Raw genomic sequence first — 19,556 nt, 5'->3', positions numbered from 1 at the left:
GCATGAAACCCCCAAAGTACTTCAAGGACCCCAAATCCCTTCACCCAGAGGAACATCTCCTAATGCTTAAGACATTCTGAGCCTGAGGAGCCACAATTCCCCTCACACTATGGCACCCTAAATCCCTCAGCCTGAGGAACCCTAAATATCTCACCCACAGAGACCAAATTTCCCCAACCTCAGATAACCTAAATAGCCTGAAAACTCAACCCCTTCAGCTTCAAGGACCAAATAACCTCAGCATCAAAGACCCTAAAACTCCTTAATGAGAGATCCAAATCTCCTTTACCTGAAACCCAGAATTTCCTCAACCTCAAAGATCCCAAATCCTTTCATCCCAAGGAATCCCAAATCCCCTTAACCTGATGAATCTCAAATCCTGTCAACTTGAGCACCCCAAATCTCTTCAACCTAGAAGACCCCAAATCTCATCCTGAAAAACCACAGATACTATCAGTCTGAGGGATACCAAAGCTCCTCAGTTCGAGATACCCCAAATTCCCTCAATCTGAGAAACCCCAATTTCTTCAGTCTAAGACATTTCAAATCCTTTCAGCCTGAGGGACCCCAAATCTCAATCTGAGAGATAGTTTCCCCTTAGAAATACAGACTGCTTTACTTCTGGATTTTTCTAGAATCCTCAGGTAGAGATCCCCAAATCCTGTCTATGAGAAATGTTCATTTTGCCTCGCTGAAACAGATCCCTGCTCCTCAGTCTGACCCAAGTCCTAGCAGTCAGGGGGTCTCAAGGTCTCCTTGGGACTCCTCTGGCTCTCACACCTCAGGACTCCCCTAAAACACCGGCAGCTACAACCCTCCAGCCACCTGTGCCACCCTTCTCCAAATGAGCCAAGCTGCAGGGGAACTAAAAGAACAAAACCCAGCTTACATTAGGTGGTAGCTCATGGCCAGTGTAGGCTTCCCATCCTATCAGTACCCCCAGACCTCCCTGGGGTGCTTGAGACCTCACCAGGAACCCACATCTTTCTGCTCTGAACACCCTAGCCAGATAGAGAAGACAGAGCCTGGTTCTGGCTAGTGCTCAGGGCTGTTGCCTCCTCTCAGCACCTTCTTCCACAGGAGCCTTTGGCCTAGGAGCTGGGAGACTCAGAGCCCTGCCCACACTTGGAATTGGAGCAAGGCCTTCTAGACAGTCCCAGCACCATGAGCCCTGAAAGGTCCCAAGAGGAGAGCCCAGAAGAAGACACAGAGAGAACAGAGCGGAAGCCCACGGTGAGAAGTCAGGGAGGTGAAGCCAGACTCCTAGCAGGAGCTGATCTCTGGAGTGCTGCAGACTCCTGGCCTGTACCCTTGGGTGACCCTGTCTGAATGTGCATGGAATGGGGGCAGCTGGTCCTGGGCAGGACATGGGGGAGAAAAGAACACTAGCATCAGCGACTGCTCTGTGTCAGCAGAGAGCTAGGAATGCTCAGCGTCTGCTCAGTTAAATGGGACACAATCTGGAGAAGGAGGGAAGGTCTTTATGTTTCACAGAGACTCCCAGAGGCCCCAGACTATGCCCTACACACAGGGTAGAGGAAAAGGACCAGCTCGATGTGTACTAGTAAATCACTGACAGAATCTGTTACTTCCTCTAGGTCAAAGATGCCTTCAAAGACATTTCCATATACTTCACCAAGGAAGAATGGGCAGAGATGGGAGACTGGGAGAAAACTCGCTATAGGAATGTGAAAAGGAACTATAATGCACTGATTACTATAGGTAACAGGAAGTGCTGGGCACAGACCAGTCTGGGAGACATAAAACAGGTCTTTGGTCCCTATATTATTTTAGTTCTCAGGTGGTGGCATCTGCCCACAATTCCCTTTTGCATGGAGACAAATCTGGAGGGAAATTTTATTCTTTTGCATCAGTGCAGGACCGAGTGTGGATACTGACCATGCAGGGGTCACATCTTGACGTTGTTCAAGGCTCTCCCAGCTCATCAGACTGAGCAGCACTGACTTCATGGTGCCTTCCATTGCCACTGCCCTTTGTTCCTCATCCCAGCTCTTCCATTTTAGAACAAAATTTTTGCTTCTTTTCAGGTCTCAGAGCCACTCGACCAACTTTCATGTGTCACCGAAGGCAGGCCATCAAACTCCAGGTGGATGACACAGAAGATTCTGATGAAGAATGGACACCTAGGCAGCAAGGTAAGAGGGAAGGGAAGGAGGACTTTTTGTTTTTTTTGTTTTTTTGGTTTTTTTTGAGATGGAGTTTCACTCTTATTGCCCAGGCTAGGGCACAATGGTGTGATCTTGGCTCACTGCAACCTCCACCTCCCAGGTTCAAGCAATTCTGCTGCCTCAGCCTCCCAAGTAACTGGGATTACAGGCATATGTCACCATGACCTGCTAATGTTTTGTATTTTTTTTTAGTAGAGATGGAGTTTCTCCATGTTGGTCAAGCTGATCTCGAACTCCCGACCCCAGGTGATCTACCCGTCTTGGCCTTCCAAAGTACTGAGATTACAGCTGTGAGCCACCACACCTGGCCTATTTTTATTTATTTATTTTTTTTGAGACAGAGTCTTGCTCTATCATCCAGGCTGGAGTACAGTGGTGCAATCTTGGCTCACTGCAACCTCTGCCTTCCAGGTTCAACAATTCTCCCACCTCAGCTTCTCGAGTAGCTGGGACTACAGATGTGCACCACCATGCCCAGCTAATTTTTATATTTTTTGTAAAGTTGGGGTTTCACCATGTTGGCCAGGCTGATCTTGAATTCCTGGCCTCAAGTGATCTGCCTGCCTTGTCCTCCCAAAGTGCTGGGATGATGATGATGATGATGATGATGATGATGGTTATTATTATTACAGACAAGGTCTCACTCTGTCACCCAGGCTGGAGTGCAGTGGTGCAATCATGACTCACTGCAGCCTCAAACTCCTGGGCTCAAGTGATCCTCCCACCTCAGCTTCCCAAAGTGCTGGGATTACAGGCGTGAACCACAGTGCATAGACCCCAGGAAGATTTAGAAGTGACCTCTTGGCCAGGCACAGTGACTCACATCCATAATCCCAGTATTTTGGGAGGCCAAGGAGGGTATATCACTTGAGGTCTGGAGTTTGAGACAAGCCTGGCCGACATGGTGAAACCCCGTCTCTATTAAAAATACAAAAAAAAAAAAAAAAGAAATTAGCTGAGCGTAGTGGTGGGTGCCTATAATCCCAGCTACTCAGGAGACTGAGGCTGGGGAATAGCTTGAACCCAGGAGGCGGAGGTGGTAGTGAGCCGAAATCATGCCGCCACCGCCACCCTCCAGCCTGGGCAACAGAATGAGAAGACTCGGTCTCACTGGGAAAAATGTGACCTCCTGAAACCAGCCTGGGTTTAGGTCTCAGCTACATTTCAGAATTTAACAAAGGAAAAAGAGATTTCCCTCAAAAACATAAATGTTCAACAAACCAGCAAAATGCAAGACAGTATATACAGTAAGAGGTTATTCATATGTCGTTGTTGATTAGTTTTTGTTTTTGAGATAGAGTCTCACTCTGTTGCCCAGGCTGGATTGCAGTGGCACAATCTCAGCTCACTGCAACCTCCACCTCTCAAGTTCAAACGATTCTCCTGCCTCAGCCTCCCGAATAGCTGGGACTACAGGCACGTGCCACCATGCCGGGCTAATTTTTGTATTTTTGGTAGAGATGGGATTTTGCCATAGTAGCCAGGCTAGTGGCAGACCCGCCTCGGTCTCCCAAAGTGCTGGAATTACAGTCGTGAGCCACCACACCTGGCCTCATATAAAGTTTTAAAACCTGTAAACTATGTATAGTATTTATAGATATAATAATAAGTGGTAAATGCATAAAATCTAAATGTGAATAAGAATGCCAAATTCAAACCATTTATTATCACAACAAAAGGAGGAAGGGTTGGCAGGTGGCTTCCCTGTGATTTGGTTAGTTTTTTTGTTTGTTTTTATTTTTGTTTTTAAATTTTGAAATAAACATAAAAAGACCTGAAACAGTTTTGGCAGAATGTTGACATTGGACTGAATGGTGATGGATGTATGGGTTTTCCAGTACTATTCTCCATTGTTTTCTATATGTTTAACATTTGTCATTCTTTTTTTTAAAAAAAAATTGTTTTTGCTAAACATTGTTAATAAATCATAGAACAATTAAAGAAAATGTAATTAAACTGTAAATCCACAAAAAATCTTTCTAACACCAATCTCATAATAGTTTAATTATTGAATTAAATGTCTTAGAAGAAGAAATAATATTAAGTAAAGATACATCATTTATGTACATTTAATCATACTATATGATCCTCTTATACCAAAATGAATCTACTTCTTTGTCTCAATTCTGGAGTGGGTTTGAGAGAGCTGTTTAGTTTCCCTGATCTTTCCCATATGTCACTGACCAGAGACAGCATCAGGTAAATAAAATAATGTGCCATAATTATAAAATGAAAGTGCGAAGCTCATTTTCTCTTCTACTTCTTGGTCAGGAGAGTTTAGAAGTAAAAATAGTCAATCTGCCCAAACTAGAGAAAGCAACTTGGATTCAGTCTACGGTTTCCCCATCTATGAATTTTAGATTCCTTAGGACCTAAAAGTAGCATAAGAGGTATGAAAGGCCAGTGTTTGCTTTTCTGCAAATGCTTTGACATGAAAAGAATGTCTCGTTAGAAGGAATCTAACTCCTGTGGTTTATCACACATCTATACATCTTTATCTGAACTCAGTTAAAATCCCCAGTTTAAGTCAATTTATTTTTTATTGTGGTAAGAAATAAAATAACATCTATTTACTTCTCTAACAATTTTTAAGTGTACAACTTTATTAATTATAAGCACATTGTTGTGCAATAGAACCCTAGAACTTTTTATCTTGCATGACTAAAACCCTATACCCATTGAACAATAACCCCCTATTTCCTCCTCCCTCCAGCTCTTGGCAACTGCAGTTCTGTTTCTATGAATTGGATTACTTTAGATACCTCATATACGTAGAATCAGCCATGAAATATTTTTCTTTTTGTGACTGGCTTATTTAATCACTTAGCATAAAGTCCCCAAGATTCACCCATGTCATAGCATGTGACAAGATTTTCTTCTTTTTTAAGTCTGAATAATATTCCTCTCCATGTATATACCACATTTTAAAAATCCATTCATTCGTCAATGGGTATTAGGTTGCTTTACCTCTTGTCTATTGTGAATAACGTTGTAATAGCTATCAGTGTGCAAATATCTCTTTGAGATCTGGTTTTTAATTCTTTTTACTATATTGTATAACCAGAAGTGGAATTTCTGGATCATAAGGTAGTTCTGATTTTAATTTTTTGTGGAAGTGCCATACTGTTTTTTACAGTGTCTGCACCATTTTACATTCCCACTACTATGGTTTGAATGTGTGGAAGTTCACGTATTGGAAACTTAGTTGCCATCGTAACAGTATTAAGAGGTAGAGCCTTTAAGAGGTGCTTAGGCAATGATAGCTCCAACCTCATGAATGGATTAATGCGATTATCACAGGAGTGGGTTAGTTATTGCAGGAGTGGGTTCCTGATGAAAAGGATGAGTTGGGCCCTTCCCTGTCTTTCTCTCTGTCTCACATTGCACACTCACCCTTCCACCATGTCATGATGCAGCTTGAAGCCCCTTGCAAGATTCCAGTGCCATGCTCTTCAACTTCCCAGCCTCCAGAACCACAAGCCAAATAATTCTTTTCCTTATAAATTACCCACTCTGGGCCAGACGCGGTGGCTCACGCCTGTAATCCTAGCACTTTGGAAGGCCGAGGCAGGTGGATCACAAGGTCAAGAGTTCAAGACCAGCCTAGCCAGCTTGGTGAAACCCCATCTCTACTAAAAATAGAAAATTAGCCAGGCATGGTGGAGTACACTTATAATCCCAGCTACTCGGGAGGCTGAAGTAGAAGAATCACTTGAACCCGGGAGGCAGAGGTTGCAGTGAGCCGAGATCGCACCACTGCACTCCAGCCTGGGCAACAGAATGAGACTCTGTCTCGAAAACAACAACAACAACAACAACAAAAAACCACATGAATAACCTACTCTGTTACACTCTAGGAAAGCAGCAGAAAACAGACTAATCCACCCACCAACAATGAGCAAGTGTTCTAATTTCTCCACATTGTTGCCAACACTTGCTATTTTCTGTTTTTTTGACAGAAGCTATCATAACAGGATAAGGTGATATCTCGTTGTGGTTTTAATTTTCATTTCCCTGATGATTAGTGATGTTAAGCATATTTTCATATGCTTCTTGGCCATTTATGTATCTTCTTTTGAGAAATCTCTATTCAAGTTTTTGCCTATTGTATTAGTCAGCCCAGGCTGCCACAAGAAAATACCATACACTGGGTGGCTTAAACAACAGAAATTTCTTTTCTGACATTTCTGAAGCTTGGAAGTAAAAAATCAGAGTGCCAGCATGGTTGGGTTCTGGTGAGGGCTCTCTTCCTGACTTGTAGGCAGCCTCCAACTCACTGTGTATTTACATGAATTATTTGTGTGCCCATAGTAGGAAGGAGAAGGAGTATCTTCCTCTTCTTATAAAAGCAATACTATCCACTAGAAGATTTTGGGTTTTTTAGACAGTCTCACTCTGTTGCCCCAGACTGGAGTTCAGTGATGCATTCTCAGCTCACTGCAAACTCCACCTCCCGGGTTCAAGCAATTCTCCTGCCTCAGCCCCCGACATAGCTGGGACTACAGGGGCACACCAGCTAATTTTTGTATTTTCAGTAGAGATATGGTTTTACCATGTTGACCAGGCTGGTTTCAAACTCCTGGCTTCAAATGATCCGCCCACCTCCTTGGCCTCCCAAAGTGCTGGGATTATAGGAATGAGCCACTGCGCCAGCCAAAAGCACTAATGTCATCCTAAGGGTCCCACCCTCATGACATCACCTAGCCCTAATTACCTACCAGTGGCTCCATCTTTAAATACTATCCTATTGAGGTATTAAATATGCTTCAACATATGAATTTCAGGGAAACAAAATTCAGTCCATAGCACTCATTATTTAATTATTTGTTTTGTTGTTGTTGTACTATAGGAGTTCTTCATATATTCTGGATCTTAACTCTTTTTTTTTTTTTTTTTTTTTTTTTTGAGACAGAGTTTTGTTCTTGTCGCCCGGGCTGGAGGGCAATGGTGTGATCTCAGCTTATTGCAACATCCACCTCCCAGGTTCCAGCGATCATTCTGCCTCAGCCTCCTGAATAGCTGGTATTACAGGCACACACCACCGTGCCCAGCTAATTTTTTGTATTTTTAGTAGAGATGGGGTTTCACCATGTTGGCCAGTCTGGTCATGAACTCCTAACCTCAGATGATCCATCTGCCTTGGCCTCCCAAAGTGCTGGGATTACAGGCATGAGCCACAGCGCCTGGCCAGGATATTAACTCTTTATCTTCTTTTTTTGAGACAGAGGTCTCACTATGTTGCCCTGGCTGGTCTCGAACTCCTGAGTTTCAGTTATCCTCCCACCTCAGCCTCTGAATAGCTGAACTATAGTTACATGCCACTTCACTCAGCAACATTAACCCTTTATCAGATATGTGATTTGCATATATTTTCTTCCACTCTATAGGATGTCTTGCCACTCTGTTGAATGTTTTCTTTGTTACACAGAAGTTTTTAAGTTTGATGTAGTCCTACTTGTCTAATTTTGCTTTTATTACTTATGCTTTTGGTGTCATATACAAGAAGTTATTGTTCATTTCAATGTCATGAAGATTTTCCTCTGTTTTCTTCTTGAAGTTCTGTACTTATAGGTCTTACATTTCAGTCTTTAATCTATTTTGAGTTAATTTTTATATGAGATATGTGGTAAGAGTCTGTCTTCTCTTTTGCACGTGTATATCCAATTTTCCCAACACCATTTCTTGCAGATTGTCCTTTCCCCCATTGTGTAGTCTTGGCATCCTTGCTGAAGATCATCTGACCATATACACAAGCGTTTATTTCTGGCCTCCATTCTGTTCCATTGGTCTGTATGTCTGTCTTTATATCAGTACTATACTTTTCTGATTACTGTAGCTTTGTAATATGCTTTGAAATCAGGAAGTGTGAGGTCTTCAACTTTATTCTTCTATTTCAAGATTGTTTTGGCTATTCTGCTTCTTTAGAGAGTCTGTATGAATTTTTGGATATTTTTCCATTTCTGAAAATAATGGCATTGGCATTTTGATAGAGATGACATTGAATCTGTAGATCATTTTGACAGTATGAACATGTTAACAATATTAAATCTTCAAATCCATGAACACAGGATGTCCTTCCATTTATTTGTGTCTCCTTAAACTTCTGTTGGCACCATTTTGTAGTTTTCAGTGTTCAAGTTTTTTGCCTTCTTGGTTAAGTTTATTCGTAATTATTCTATTCTTTTTGATGCTATTGTGGTTGGGATTTTTTTCTTAATTTCCTTAGTGGATTGCTCATTGTTAGTAAATAGAAACACAACTGTTTGGGGTGTGGATTTTGTATGCTGAATTCAGGTATTACTTCTTCTTTCTTTTTTCTTTTTGAGACAGAATCTGGCTCTGTCACCCAGGCTGGAGTGCAGCCGCATGATATCGGCTCACTGCAAGCTCCACTTCCCAGGTTCACGCCATTCTCCTGCCTCAGCTTCCCGAGTAGCTGGGATTACAGGTGCCTGCCACCACGCCCAGCTAATTGTTTACAATTTTAGTAGAGATGGAGTTTCAGCATGTTAGCCAGGATAGTCTCCATCTCCTGACCTCGTGATCTGCCCACCTTGGCCTCCCTAAGTGCTGGGATTACAGGCGTGAGCCACCGTGCCCGGCCCGAATTCATGTATTACTTCTAACAATTTTTTGGTAAAAATCTTTATAGTTTCATTTCTTTTTTTTTTTTTTTTTTTTTTTTTTAGATGGAGCCTCGCTCCGTCTTCTCCCAGATTCAAGTGATTCTCCTGCCTCAGCCTCCTGAGTAGCTGGGACTACAGGTGCCCGTCACCACGCCTGTAATCCCAGCACTTTTGGAGACTGAGGTGCGTGGATCACGATGTCAGGAGATCAAGACCATCCTGGCTAATAGGGTGAAACCCAGTCTCTACTAAAAATATAAAAAATTAGCCAGGCATGGTGGCAGGTGCCTGTAGTACCAGCTACTCGGGAGGCTGAGGCAGGAGAATGGCATGAACCCAGGAGACGGAGCTTGCACCAAGATTCCACCACTGCACTCCAGCTGGGTGACAAAGCAAGACTTCATCTCAAAAAAAAAAGAGGACTTTTCTTATATGACCTTTTCTTATGTTGAGGTGATTTCCTTCTATTCCTAGCTTGTTCAGTGTGTTTGTCATGAAAGGTCAGTCAATTTACATTTTAAAAATTAATGTAATAGATACCTTATTAGGTATACCTTAATAGGAGGAAACAAACAGGAAGTTTTGTCTATTTTTTTAAATCTTAAGAAAATTAGCAATGCCTCTAATAGAAGCATAGGCCTTAATGATACTTCAGAAAACATTTCCAAATCGCCTTTGGATAATACTTGGAATCATCACTCTCTGTTTCAGAATTCTGTGTCTCTACTGAGAAACTCCAGAGTTAGGCCAGGCATGGTGGCTCACGCCTGTAATCTCAGCACTTTGGGAGGATGAGGCAGGTGGATTACTTGAGGTCAGGAGGCCAAGACCAGCATCTCCAACATGGAGAAACCCCGTCTCTACTAAAAATACAAAAATTAGCCGAGCGTGGTGGCACACACCTGTAGTTCCCAACAACTCGCAAGGCTGAGGCAGGAGAATCTCTTGAATCCAGGAGATGGAGGTTGCAGTGAGTGGAGATTGTGCCACTGCACTCCAGCCTGGGCGACAGAGAGAGACTCCATCTCAAAAAGAAAAAAAAGTAATAAAAGAGAGTATCTCTAGAGTTTGGAAACATTTACCAACCAAACCACTGATTTCTCATCACCTTTTAGTTAAACCTCCTTGGATGGCCGTAAGAGTGGAACAGAGTAAACACCAGAAGGTAAGTATTTCCCAAATCCTGCTAACGAGAAACCTTCCTCATAGATCCAGACACAGGTAAAAGAAGGAGAATGTACAGGCTATCATAGGGACTACTACCTTCCTTTCCTGATCTCTTTAGCACAGTGTCTGACATCATCATTATTTTAAGAGTTAATAAGAACAGCAACAACAATCGCTACCAAGGTGTTATTTTCTCAGTATTTTCAGACTTTATTTTAAGCATTTTAAATGAATAAACTTTACATAAAGTTCCTATTCAACTTACATATAGTACCTATTAAGTAGATGCTATAACTATAGCCATTTTACAGATGAGAAAACTGAGGTAAAAAATGTTCAATTATATCCCTGGGATCACATTCAGTGTTGGTGCAGTCTAATCCAAAACTCCTTCTCTAAAGCACTTACAAGATCATTAAAAGTTTCATAGTTTTATAAAGTTTATGCTGTCTTATCCATATGTCTTACATAATTCATCCAACTGACTTTTGAACCTCAGTTTTCCTTGTTATGGTAAAGGGAGATTTGCACTAAAACACTATGATTAAGGGAAGCCTCCAAGCAAATAGACCTTTCATACTGTGGATGGTCCCAGAAGGAGATAGGGTCCCTACCATCCTAAGGAACCCATTCTGATCAGAGGAAGCAGCTTCCAGCCCTGAGGAGTTTCAGGTTGAAGACTGAGAAACAACAAATAAGAAAATGGTTTAGGACTTCATATAGGTTACACCCTATTATGTAAAAATATATTCTTCTGGAATTGATTTCAAATGCTTATTCCTGTAGAAGGCAGTAACAGCTCCTTCCTCTGGGCTCCAATTAGGGAACTGTCATGTTGTTTGGAATTATTCGTTTAGCCTGCCTGCTGCCTCTTCATTGTGAGCTCTTCAGGAGTCTGGTCCATGTCTGATTTTTCTCAGAACTCTCAAGCCCAGCTCAGGGCCTCTGAGAGCCTCCTTAGTGTTTTCTGAATGACTGATTCCAAGTTTATGAATTAAACTGTAAGTAACAGGGTCAAGGAATGCTGAAAATATCTTAGAGTTAGATTTCAACTGTAGAGATGATATCAGGACTATGAGATAATTTTCGTTTGTTTGTTATTTTTCTGGGTTGGGGGAGTGATTTGAGACAGGGTCTGGCTCTTTCGCCCAGGCTGGAGTGCAATGACTCAAGTTCGGCTTACTGTAGCTTCCATCTTCTAGGTTAGTGTGATCCTCCTGCCTCAGCCTCCCGAGTAGCTGGGACCACAGGCATGCACCACCATGTCTGGCTAATTTTTATGTTTTTTGTAGAGACGGGGTTTTGCCATGTAGCTCAGGCTGGTCTAGAACTACTGGGCTCAAGCCATCCTCCCACCTCGGCCTCCCAAACTGCTGGGATTATAGATGTGAGCCACCATACCCCGTCTGTGAGAAAAAATTAGCCCTGCCCTGCCCTGCCCTGCCCTCCCCTCCTCCCCTCCCCTCCCCTTCCCTTTTGAGACAGAGTTTCACTCTTGTCATCCAGGCTGGAGTACAGTGGCACAATCTCAGCTCACTACAACCTCCACCTCCTAGGTTCAAGTTGTTCTCCTGCCTCAGCCTCCCAAGTAGCTGGGATTACAGGCACCCACCACCACACCCGGCTAGTATTTTATATTTTTTGTAGAGACGGGGTTGGCCAGACTGGTCTCAAACTCCTGATCTCAGGTGAACTGCCTGCCTTGGCTTCCAAAAGTGCTGGGATTACAGGTGTTAGCCACTGCACCTGGTGAGAAAAATTATTAATCTCACATTCATACTGTATTAAGTAGCTCAAAAAACACTTTGGTGAACATTATTATCTTTCATGTTCACTACAATATTGGGAATTAGTGCCAGGGGCAGTGGCTAACACCTGTAATCCCAGCTCTTTGAGAGGTGGAGGTGGGCAGATCACCTGAGGTCAGGAGTTTGAGATCAGCCTGGCCAACATAGTGAAATCCCATCTCTACTAAAACTACAATAATCAGCTGGGCGAGGTAGTGGACACCTGTAATCCCAACTTCTTGGGAGGCTGAAGCAGGAAAATCGCTTGAACCTGGGAGGTGGAGGCTGCAGTGAGCTGAGATCGTGCCACTGCACTCTAGCTTAGGCAACAGAGTGAGATTCCCTCTCAAAAAAATAAAAATAAAATAAAGAATTAGCATGGGCTGGGTGAGGGGGCTCATAACTATAATCCCAGCACTTTGGGAGGCTGAGGTAGGTGAATCACTTGAGGCGAAGAGTTTGAGACCATCCTGGTCAGTCTAGTGAAACCCCATCTCTAATAAATACACAAAAATTAGCTGGGTATGGTGGCACATGCCTGTAATCCTAGCTTCTCAGGAGACTGAGGTAGGAGGATCTCTTGAACCTTGGAGGTAGATGCTGCAGTGAGCTGGTATCGTGCCACTACACTCCAGCCTGGGCAACAGAGTGAGACTCCTTCTAAAGAAACAAAAACAAAACAAAAAAAACACATGTATGTCAATTTCTGGATCAGGAAACTAAAGAGAATTAGGTAACAATACACCCTTATTCAAGCAGACAAGCAGAATTAGCAGAATTGGTACAGGAACTAACTAATCTAATTCCAAAGCCAAACATTCTTTCCAGGATATAGCAACATGCAACTTTGACATCACTTTCTTAGTTGTCTAGATATATTTTTGCCAATCATCTCTTTGTTCTGTTCCCAACCTTACTGCTTTACTACCTCATTTTCTGGATGTGGTTTGTCCCTCTGTGCTTTTCTACATTTCCCCTTCCATCAATAGTCTGCTAGTTTATGGAAGATTCCCTCCTCTCTGTAAGCTCTTACCCGCTTCTTTCACAGATCTTGTTGATTCTCCAGTTAGTCTTCCCAAGTATTCTTCCTCCTTCCCTTTGACTTATATAGAACATTTTAAAGAAAGTTGAAGGAAAGAGCCTTAAGATATGGGTTAGAGTCCCAGATTCACTACTCACTTATACCTTCTTTTTTCCCTCTAGTGTTTAGACACTCTAGGTATTTCCAAGGTTTGAACATTAACTAGAGTCATGCATATGAAAACATGTTGCAAGCCATAAAGAACTAAAGAAATGCAAGTTGTCTTTTAATATGTGACTCTCACATTAAAGGGAATGCCCAAGGCATCATTCAATAATGAATCTAGTTTGAAAGAAGTATCAGGAACAGCAAATTTACTGAATACAAGTGGCTCAGAGCAGGCTCAGAAACCAGTGTCCCCTCCTGGAGAAGCAAGGACCTCTGGACGGCACTCTAGACTAAAACTGGGTAAGAAAAAATATTTGGGGGGACTTTAGTCTCTCTATGTCCTCTAGAAAGGTTGATGAGTATGGTCTACCTATGTGGGGTGGACTTTGCATAGGCCTGGGTTTAAGCTGGACTCAACTCTGAGACCAGAAGGTAGATGCAGTATTTTGTTAAAATTATGTGTTTATTTGTTCACTGAGACAGAGTCTCACTCTGTCACCCAGGCTGGAGTGCAGTGGTGCAATCTTGGTTCACTGCAACCTCTGCCTCCATGAAAATAGCCATTTTCTTGCCTCAGTTACCTGAGTAGCTGGGATTATAGTCATGAGCCACTGTGCCCAGCTGATTTTTGTATTTTTAATAGAGACAGGATTTCACCATGTTGACCAGGCTGGTCTTAAACTCCTGGCCTCAAGTGATCTGCTCACTTCAGCCTCCCAAAATGCTAGGATTACAGGCTTGAACTACCATGCCCAGGCTTGGATACAGTATTGACTAGCATGGAAAAACATCAACTTTGAAGTCACTCACTTGGGTTATAATCCACAGAGAAGCATTGGGGCCTTGGGCAAATCTTATAAATTCTCTGAGCTCCTGAATGGCAATCTGTAAAATGAGACCAAGAATATATAGACCAAGAACATTGTTTGAAAGCATTAAATTAAATATAAATGAACTGATACATGCAAGGTGTCCAAAAAATACCTCTCTGATAATAGATATTCTTTTCTGCATTTCTACATTTCCTCTTCCATCACATGTCTACTAGTTTATAGAAGATCCCCTATAGAGACCATACTTTCTTAGTGTTGTATGTCCAGGCCTTTGTTCAATGCCTAAGATGTAATGTGCCCTCAAGAAATACTTTCTGGATGAATAAATGCATGAATAAACCATTTTGTAAGCAGAAAGGTTGGGAGGTTAATGGGATAATAACAGCCAGAAACTAAAATTGAATAGGCATCTGCAGTCAGTGTGGGTGTGGGGTCTGAGTCTCTCTGAAGCAGTGAAGAGGGGGAGACTAGAGTATGTAGAAAGGTAGATGCTAATTTGATGGTAGGATATTTCACATTTTCTTATGAAACAAGGATGAACACCCCAGACTCCCAATTTTACCCATCTACTCTTCTCCAACCAAGAACTTAGGAAGAAGGAGACTGAAGGAAAGATGTATAGCCTGCGAGAAAGGAAGGGTCATGCATACAAAGAGGTCAGCGAGCCACAGGATGATGACTACCTCTGTAAGTGACCCTTTTGACCACTCACACAGCTTGCTGTTACGTCCTGGTACAGTAATTTCATCATTTGGCCCACAAATCATTCCCTTTCTCTAATGAATCAGAGTACAGGATTGGGGCTGAATGATGTGAGTGCCAAGCTCTTTCTGAAGCTCTTATATCAAGGAACATGCATTACAATTTTCCTAATCTCTGCTTCCCTCACTTCCAGATTGTGAGATGTGTCAGAACTTCTTCATTGACAGTTGTGCTGCTCATGGGCCCCCTACATTTGTAAAGGACAGTGCAGTGGACAAGGGGCATCCCAACCGTTCAGCCCTGAGTCTGCCCCCGGGGCTGAGAATTGGGCCATCAGGCATCCCTCAGGCTGGGCTTGGAGTATGGAACGAGGCATCTGATCTGCCGCTGGGTCTGCACTTCGGCCCCTATGAGGGCCGAATTACAGAGGACGAAGAGGCAGCCAACAATGGATACTCCTGGCTGGTAAGAAGAGCCTATCATTTCCCCTGTTCTGTCTTCCCACATCCTTTCTGTGCCTTTGGTGGGACATCACCTTCTACATGTTAGGATATAGGTAGGGAAAACATGGTTAGCTCTGTGTACTCAAGGGTCTTTGCAGGAACATGGAATTCTTGTTTAGAGATCAGAGGGTACATGGGAGCAGAGTGGTACAAAGACAAAGAAATGCATCCTCCCTTGTGGACCTTCTGCTCTTATTGGACAAACCAACTCAGATGTGTAGATGATGACTAAGATGCATACCATGTGGTCTCAATTGGCAGTTGAAGTTATGCACGCCCAAAGGCCATTGATGACAGTGTAGTAAAATAATTCCTCTGATTTTTACCCTTTAAAAAGTCTGTACCTTATTTTTCTGAAACTCAGATCACCAAGGGGAGAAACTGCTATGAGTATGTGGATGGAAAAGATAAATCCTGGGCCAACTGGATGAGGTAAGACCAGTAGCTCTCTGAGTTTCAGAGAGAACTTCTATTTCTCACAAACCTGGATTTCCTTCCTTCTCATCATGCCTCCCTCAATGATTTTCACATCCCTTATTTCTATTTTTCTCTATACAATGCTGTTTTACACCATCAACATTTACAAATAAAAAACAAAAATATAGATATTATGATTTATTGGTATCAAAACATAAATATGTAGGCTAGACAAAATTGAGGCACCAAGATAAACTTCTAAGTTTCTCTGGGAATCTGGGGAAGTCAGATGAATGGCACCTGAGTGAACTGTAGGGTGATTAGAGGAAGGCCTGTCAAAGAAAGATGGACTTGGGCTGAGTGTAGAATGATATGCGCTAATCTAGAAGCAGAGTACATGATAAATATACCAAGCACCAAGTTCTGTGGTATCAAACAGAATTAATTTAGAGTTTATAGAAGCTAGAGGTCAATGTGTTTTATGGCCAATCAAGGTTGAGTTAAGTCTGGAGTTGGGCTTTGAAAAAATGGTTGATTAAGCATGGCAGGGAAGCGTTCTAGGCAGGATGAGCACTGTAGTCAGAAGTGCAAGTTCATATGACATTGTGAAAGAGATTTAGGAATGAGCAGAAGGTTACCAGAGGAGTGGTGGAAGAGTGGTCAGCACAGACCATGGAGGCCTTCACCAGCAGGTGATGGGCCAGACCTGGATCTGACAGATACTGGGAACTCACTGCCTCTTTTCTTTCCCTTTGCCTGCCTTGACCCCAGGTATGTGAACTGTGCCCGGGATGATGAAGAGCAGAACCTGGTGGCCTTCCAGTACCACAGGCAGATCTTCTATAGAACCTGCCGAGTCATTAGGCCAGGCTGTGAACTGCTGGTCTGGTATGGGGATGAGTATGGCCAGGAACTGGGCATCAAATGGGGCAGCAAGTGGAAGAAAGAGCTCATGGCAGGGAGAGGTAGGCATCACTGTTACTCTTTTTAAAGGACAGGAAAGAAATAATTAACCTAGAGAATTTTCATGGTTTAACTCTTAAGTAGAGCAAAATGCCATCTAAAGTCAGTAAGATTTCAAATCAGTGGCTTCCAAAATTAAAGATTCATGTTATATGTCTTTGCCTCTTTGGAACAATTTTTATATTTTTAAATCTTTGTTCTGATTTTATATTCTAAGTACTTCATGCACAAAGTATATAACAGCATATAGTGCTGAAAGACTTAAAGACAAAAATCAAGTTCTCAAACACCTACCAGCTCTCCCAACGAGGTAGTTTCTTCTGGCATTTCCTTGATATTTCTTAATGATATACATGTGTTGTTATTCATTCATTCATTATCTCAATTAGCTGTTATGTGAACTCCTACTCAGTGCCAGACGATGTTGCAGGAAGTATAAATACAGATTGATCAAGACAATCAGAAAAACTGCTCGTGAACAGATGACATGTGAATTAGGTAGCCATATGATTACATACAGACATATGTGTAATATCAGACAGTGATTAGTGCTTTGAAGAAAATGAATCCAGAAAGAATATCTGGGGATCAGTGTGAGGTGAGAGTAGAGTGTTGCAGGGTATTGTCAGGGAAAGTTTTTCTTAGGAGACAGCATTTGAGAAGTGCAAGTGCCTGTGGGCCAGGGGTTCCAGGCACAGGGCACAGCTAGTATAATGGTCCTAAGGCCAGAAAGAGTTCAGCTTTGGTTCATTTTTGGAAAATAGGCTGCAGTGGGTCATCTGCTCAGAGCTGCTTCAGTTTCCACGTGAGAGAGAATGGTGGGCAGGATGAAGGTGCGGAACATGGAGGTAAGCCTGAGTAGGGATGTATTTTGAAAAAAGACTTCCTATTGTATTTGAAATGGACTCAGATTGAATGAAATATCTCAAACATGAATACTTGATGTGCAGCCTGAGAAAGAGCATATCCTCATTTTATGATTTGTGGAATCTGAAACAGAAGCAATCCATGCACCTAGTTGGGGCAGCAGGACCCAGAGTCCTTTAGTCATTGGGACCTGGACAATTCTGTGTTGGCCAACCTGAATCCCACTTCCTGAAGGAGAACCAGGCACATAACAGTCCTCAATTAAATATGTCCTTTTGAATGAGGAGACGCAAATTCAGATTTGCTCACACATCTTCTCTTTAACCACATTTGTGGATCTCCAGGCTGAGTGCTCCTAATAGATCCTTTTCCCCTCTTAGGAAGTCACTAAGGAAAATCTCACCTAAGTCATCAAGAGTGTTATTTCTCAATAGAATAAAATAGCTGAAGACCTCGTGTTAGCAAAAGTGCCCAGGGACCAAGGAGGGAGGATGTGGCAGAGGGTGATCAGGGAAGGCTTTATAGGACTTGGAAGATACCTGCAATGTGGGGGAAAGGTCCCTGCAGTTCCATCTATGTAAGGAATGACACTGCCCCTGATGCTGTTTGAGGTTACCTAGTCTGGCTGATATATAGAAAAGGCTCAAGATGTGGGATATCTGGATTTTTTTTTTTTAAGATGTAGTGAATAAAAGTGGAAAGGAAAAATGGACTGTAAAGGTCCATCCAGCACTTGGTGGGAGAGAGCTTGCATTGTTAACATACGAAGAATGCTTGGTTCTTCATTTGATCTTCATACCTTCATATGTGGTAAGGCCTGAACAAAACATCTACCCTGACCAAAAACTTCCTCTTTCAGAACCAAAGCCAGAGATCCATCCATGTCCCTCATGCTGTCTGGCCTTTTCAAGTCAGAAATTTCTCAGTCAACACGTGGAACGCAATCACTCCACTCAGAACTTCCCAGGACCATCTGCAAGAAGACTCCTCCAACCAGAGAATCTCTGCTCAGGGGATCAGAATCAGGAGCAGCAATATTCTGATCCACGCAGCTGTAATGACAAAACGAAAGGTCAAGAGATCAAAGAAAGGTCCAAACTCTTGAATAAAAGGACATGGCAGAAGGAGATTTCAAGGGCCTTTTCTAGCCCACCCAAAGGACAGATGGGGAGCTCTAGAGTGGGAGAAAGAATGATGGAAGAACAGTCCAGAACAGGCCAGAAAGTGAATCCAGAGAACACAGGCAAATTATTTGTGGGAGTAGGAATCTCAAGAATTGCAAAAGTCAAGTATGGAGAGTGTGGGCAAGGTTTCAGTGATAAATCAGATGTTGTTATACACCAAAGGACACACACAGGGGAGAAGCCCTACCTCTGCAGGGAGTGTGGGCGGGGCTTTAGCCAGAAGTCAAGCCTCAGCTATCATCAGAGGACACACACAGGGGAGAAGCCCTACCTCTGCAGGGAGTGTGGGCGGGGCTTTAGCTGGAAGTCAAGCCTCTGCTATCACCAGAGGACACACACAGGGGAGAAGCCCTACCTCTGCAGGGAGTGTGGGCGGGGCTTTGGCAATAATTCAAGCCTCCACCGTCACCAGAGGACACACACAGGGGAGAAGCCCTACCTCTGCAGGGAGTGTGGGCGGGGCTTTAGCCAGAAGTCAACCCTCTACTATCACCAGAGGACACACACAGGGGAGAAGCCCTACCTCTGCAGGGAGTGTGGGCGGGGCTTTGGCAATAATTCAAGCCTCCTCAGTCACCAGAGGACACACACAGGGGAGAAGCCCTACCTCTGCAGGGAGTGTGGGCGGGGCTTTAGCCAGAAGTCAACCCTCTACTATCACCAGAGGACACACACAGGGGAGAAGCCCTACATCTGCAGGGAGTGTGGGCGGGGCTTTAGCCGGAAGTCAAGCCTCTGCTATCACCGGAGGACACACACAGGGGAGAAGCCCTAGTCTGCAGGAAGGATGAGTGAGTCATTAGTAATAAAACCTCATCTCCATAGTCACAAGAAGACAAATGTAGTCCCCACACACTTGCACACCCCAGCTCTGAGGTGGCTTCAGCGGAAGTCGGCTGACCCCTTACATTCCCCGAGAATGTAAAGAGATGGGAAATAACTAATTAAGCAAATCGGCCACTTTCATGACTAGAGATGAGGAAGAACGGGGGATAGTTCTGTAAGTGTTCAGGGGACGTCAACATATGTGGTTCTTTCCCGCACCGATCCCCTCCATTTTTTGTTTTTTGCCTCCTGTTCTAATAAATTTTGTCTCCATATAAATCTGAACCCCAAGAGTGTACCTCAT

The 19,556-nt window shown here is 43.1% G+C and overlaps 1 protein-coding gene across 1 annotated transcript; it reads left to right on the top strand.

Annotated features, from left to right (window-relative positions):
- Positions 1 to 1,164: 1,164 nt before the first annotated feature.
- PRDM9 (PR/SET domain 9) lies at positions 1,165 to 19,202 on the top strand. The gene is made up of 10 exons (XM_007961264.3): positions 1,165 to 1,233; positions 1,599 to 1,722; positions 2,049 to 2,156; positions 9,931 to 9,980; positions 13,102 to 13,258; positions 14,377 to 14,478; positions 14,687 to 14,958; positions 15,361 to 15,428; positions 16,185 to 16,378; positions 18,103 to 19,202. Exons 1-10 carry the CDS (start codon positions 1,165 to 1,167, stop codon positions 19,200 to 19,202), a joined length of 2,244 nt encoding a protein of 747 aa, XP_007959455.3.
- Positions 19,203 to 19,556: the final 354 nt, after the last annotated feature.

This window comes from Chlorocebus sabaeus, chromosome 4 (genome assembly GCF_047675955.1).
Source record: "Chlorocebus sabaeus isolate Y175 chromosome 4, mChlSab1.0.hap1, whole genome shotgun sequence".
In the NCBI taxonomy this organism is placed as follows: Eukaryota; Metazoa; Chordata; class Mammalia; order Primates; family Cercopithecidae; genus Chlorocebus; species Chlorocebus sabaeus.
The sequence above is the reverse complement of the archived record's forward strand: the minus strand, read 5'-3'. Positions and strand labels throughout refer to the sequence as shown.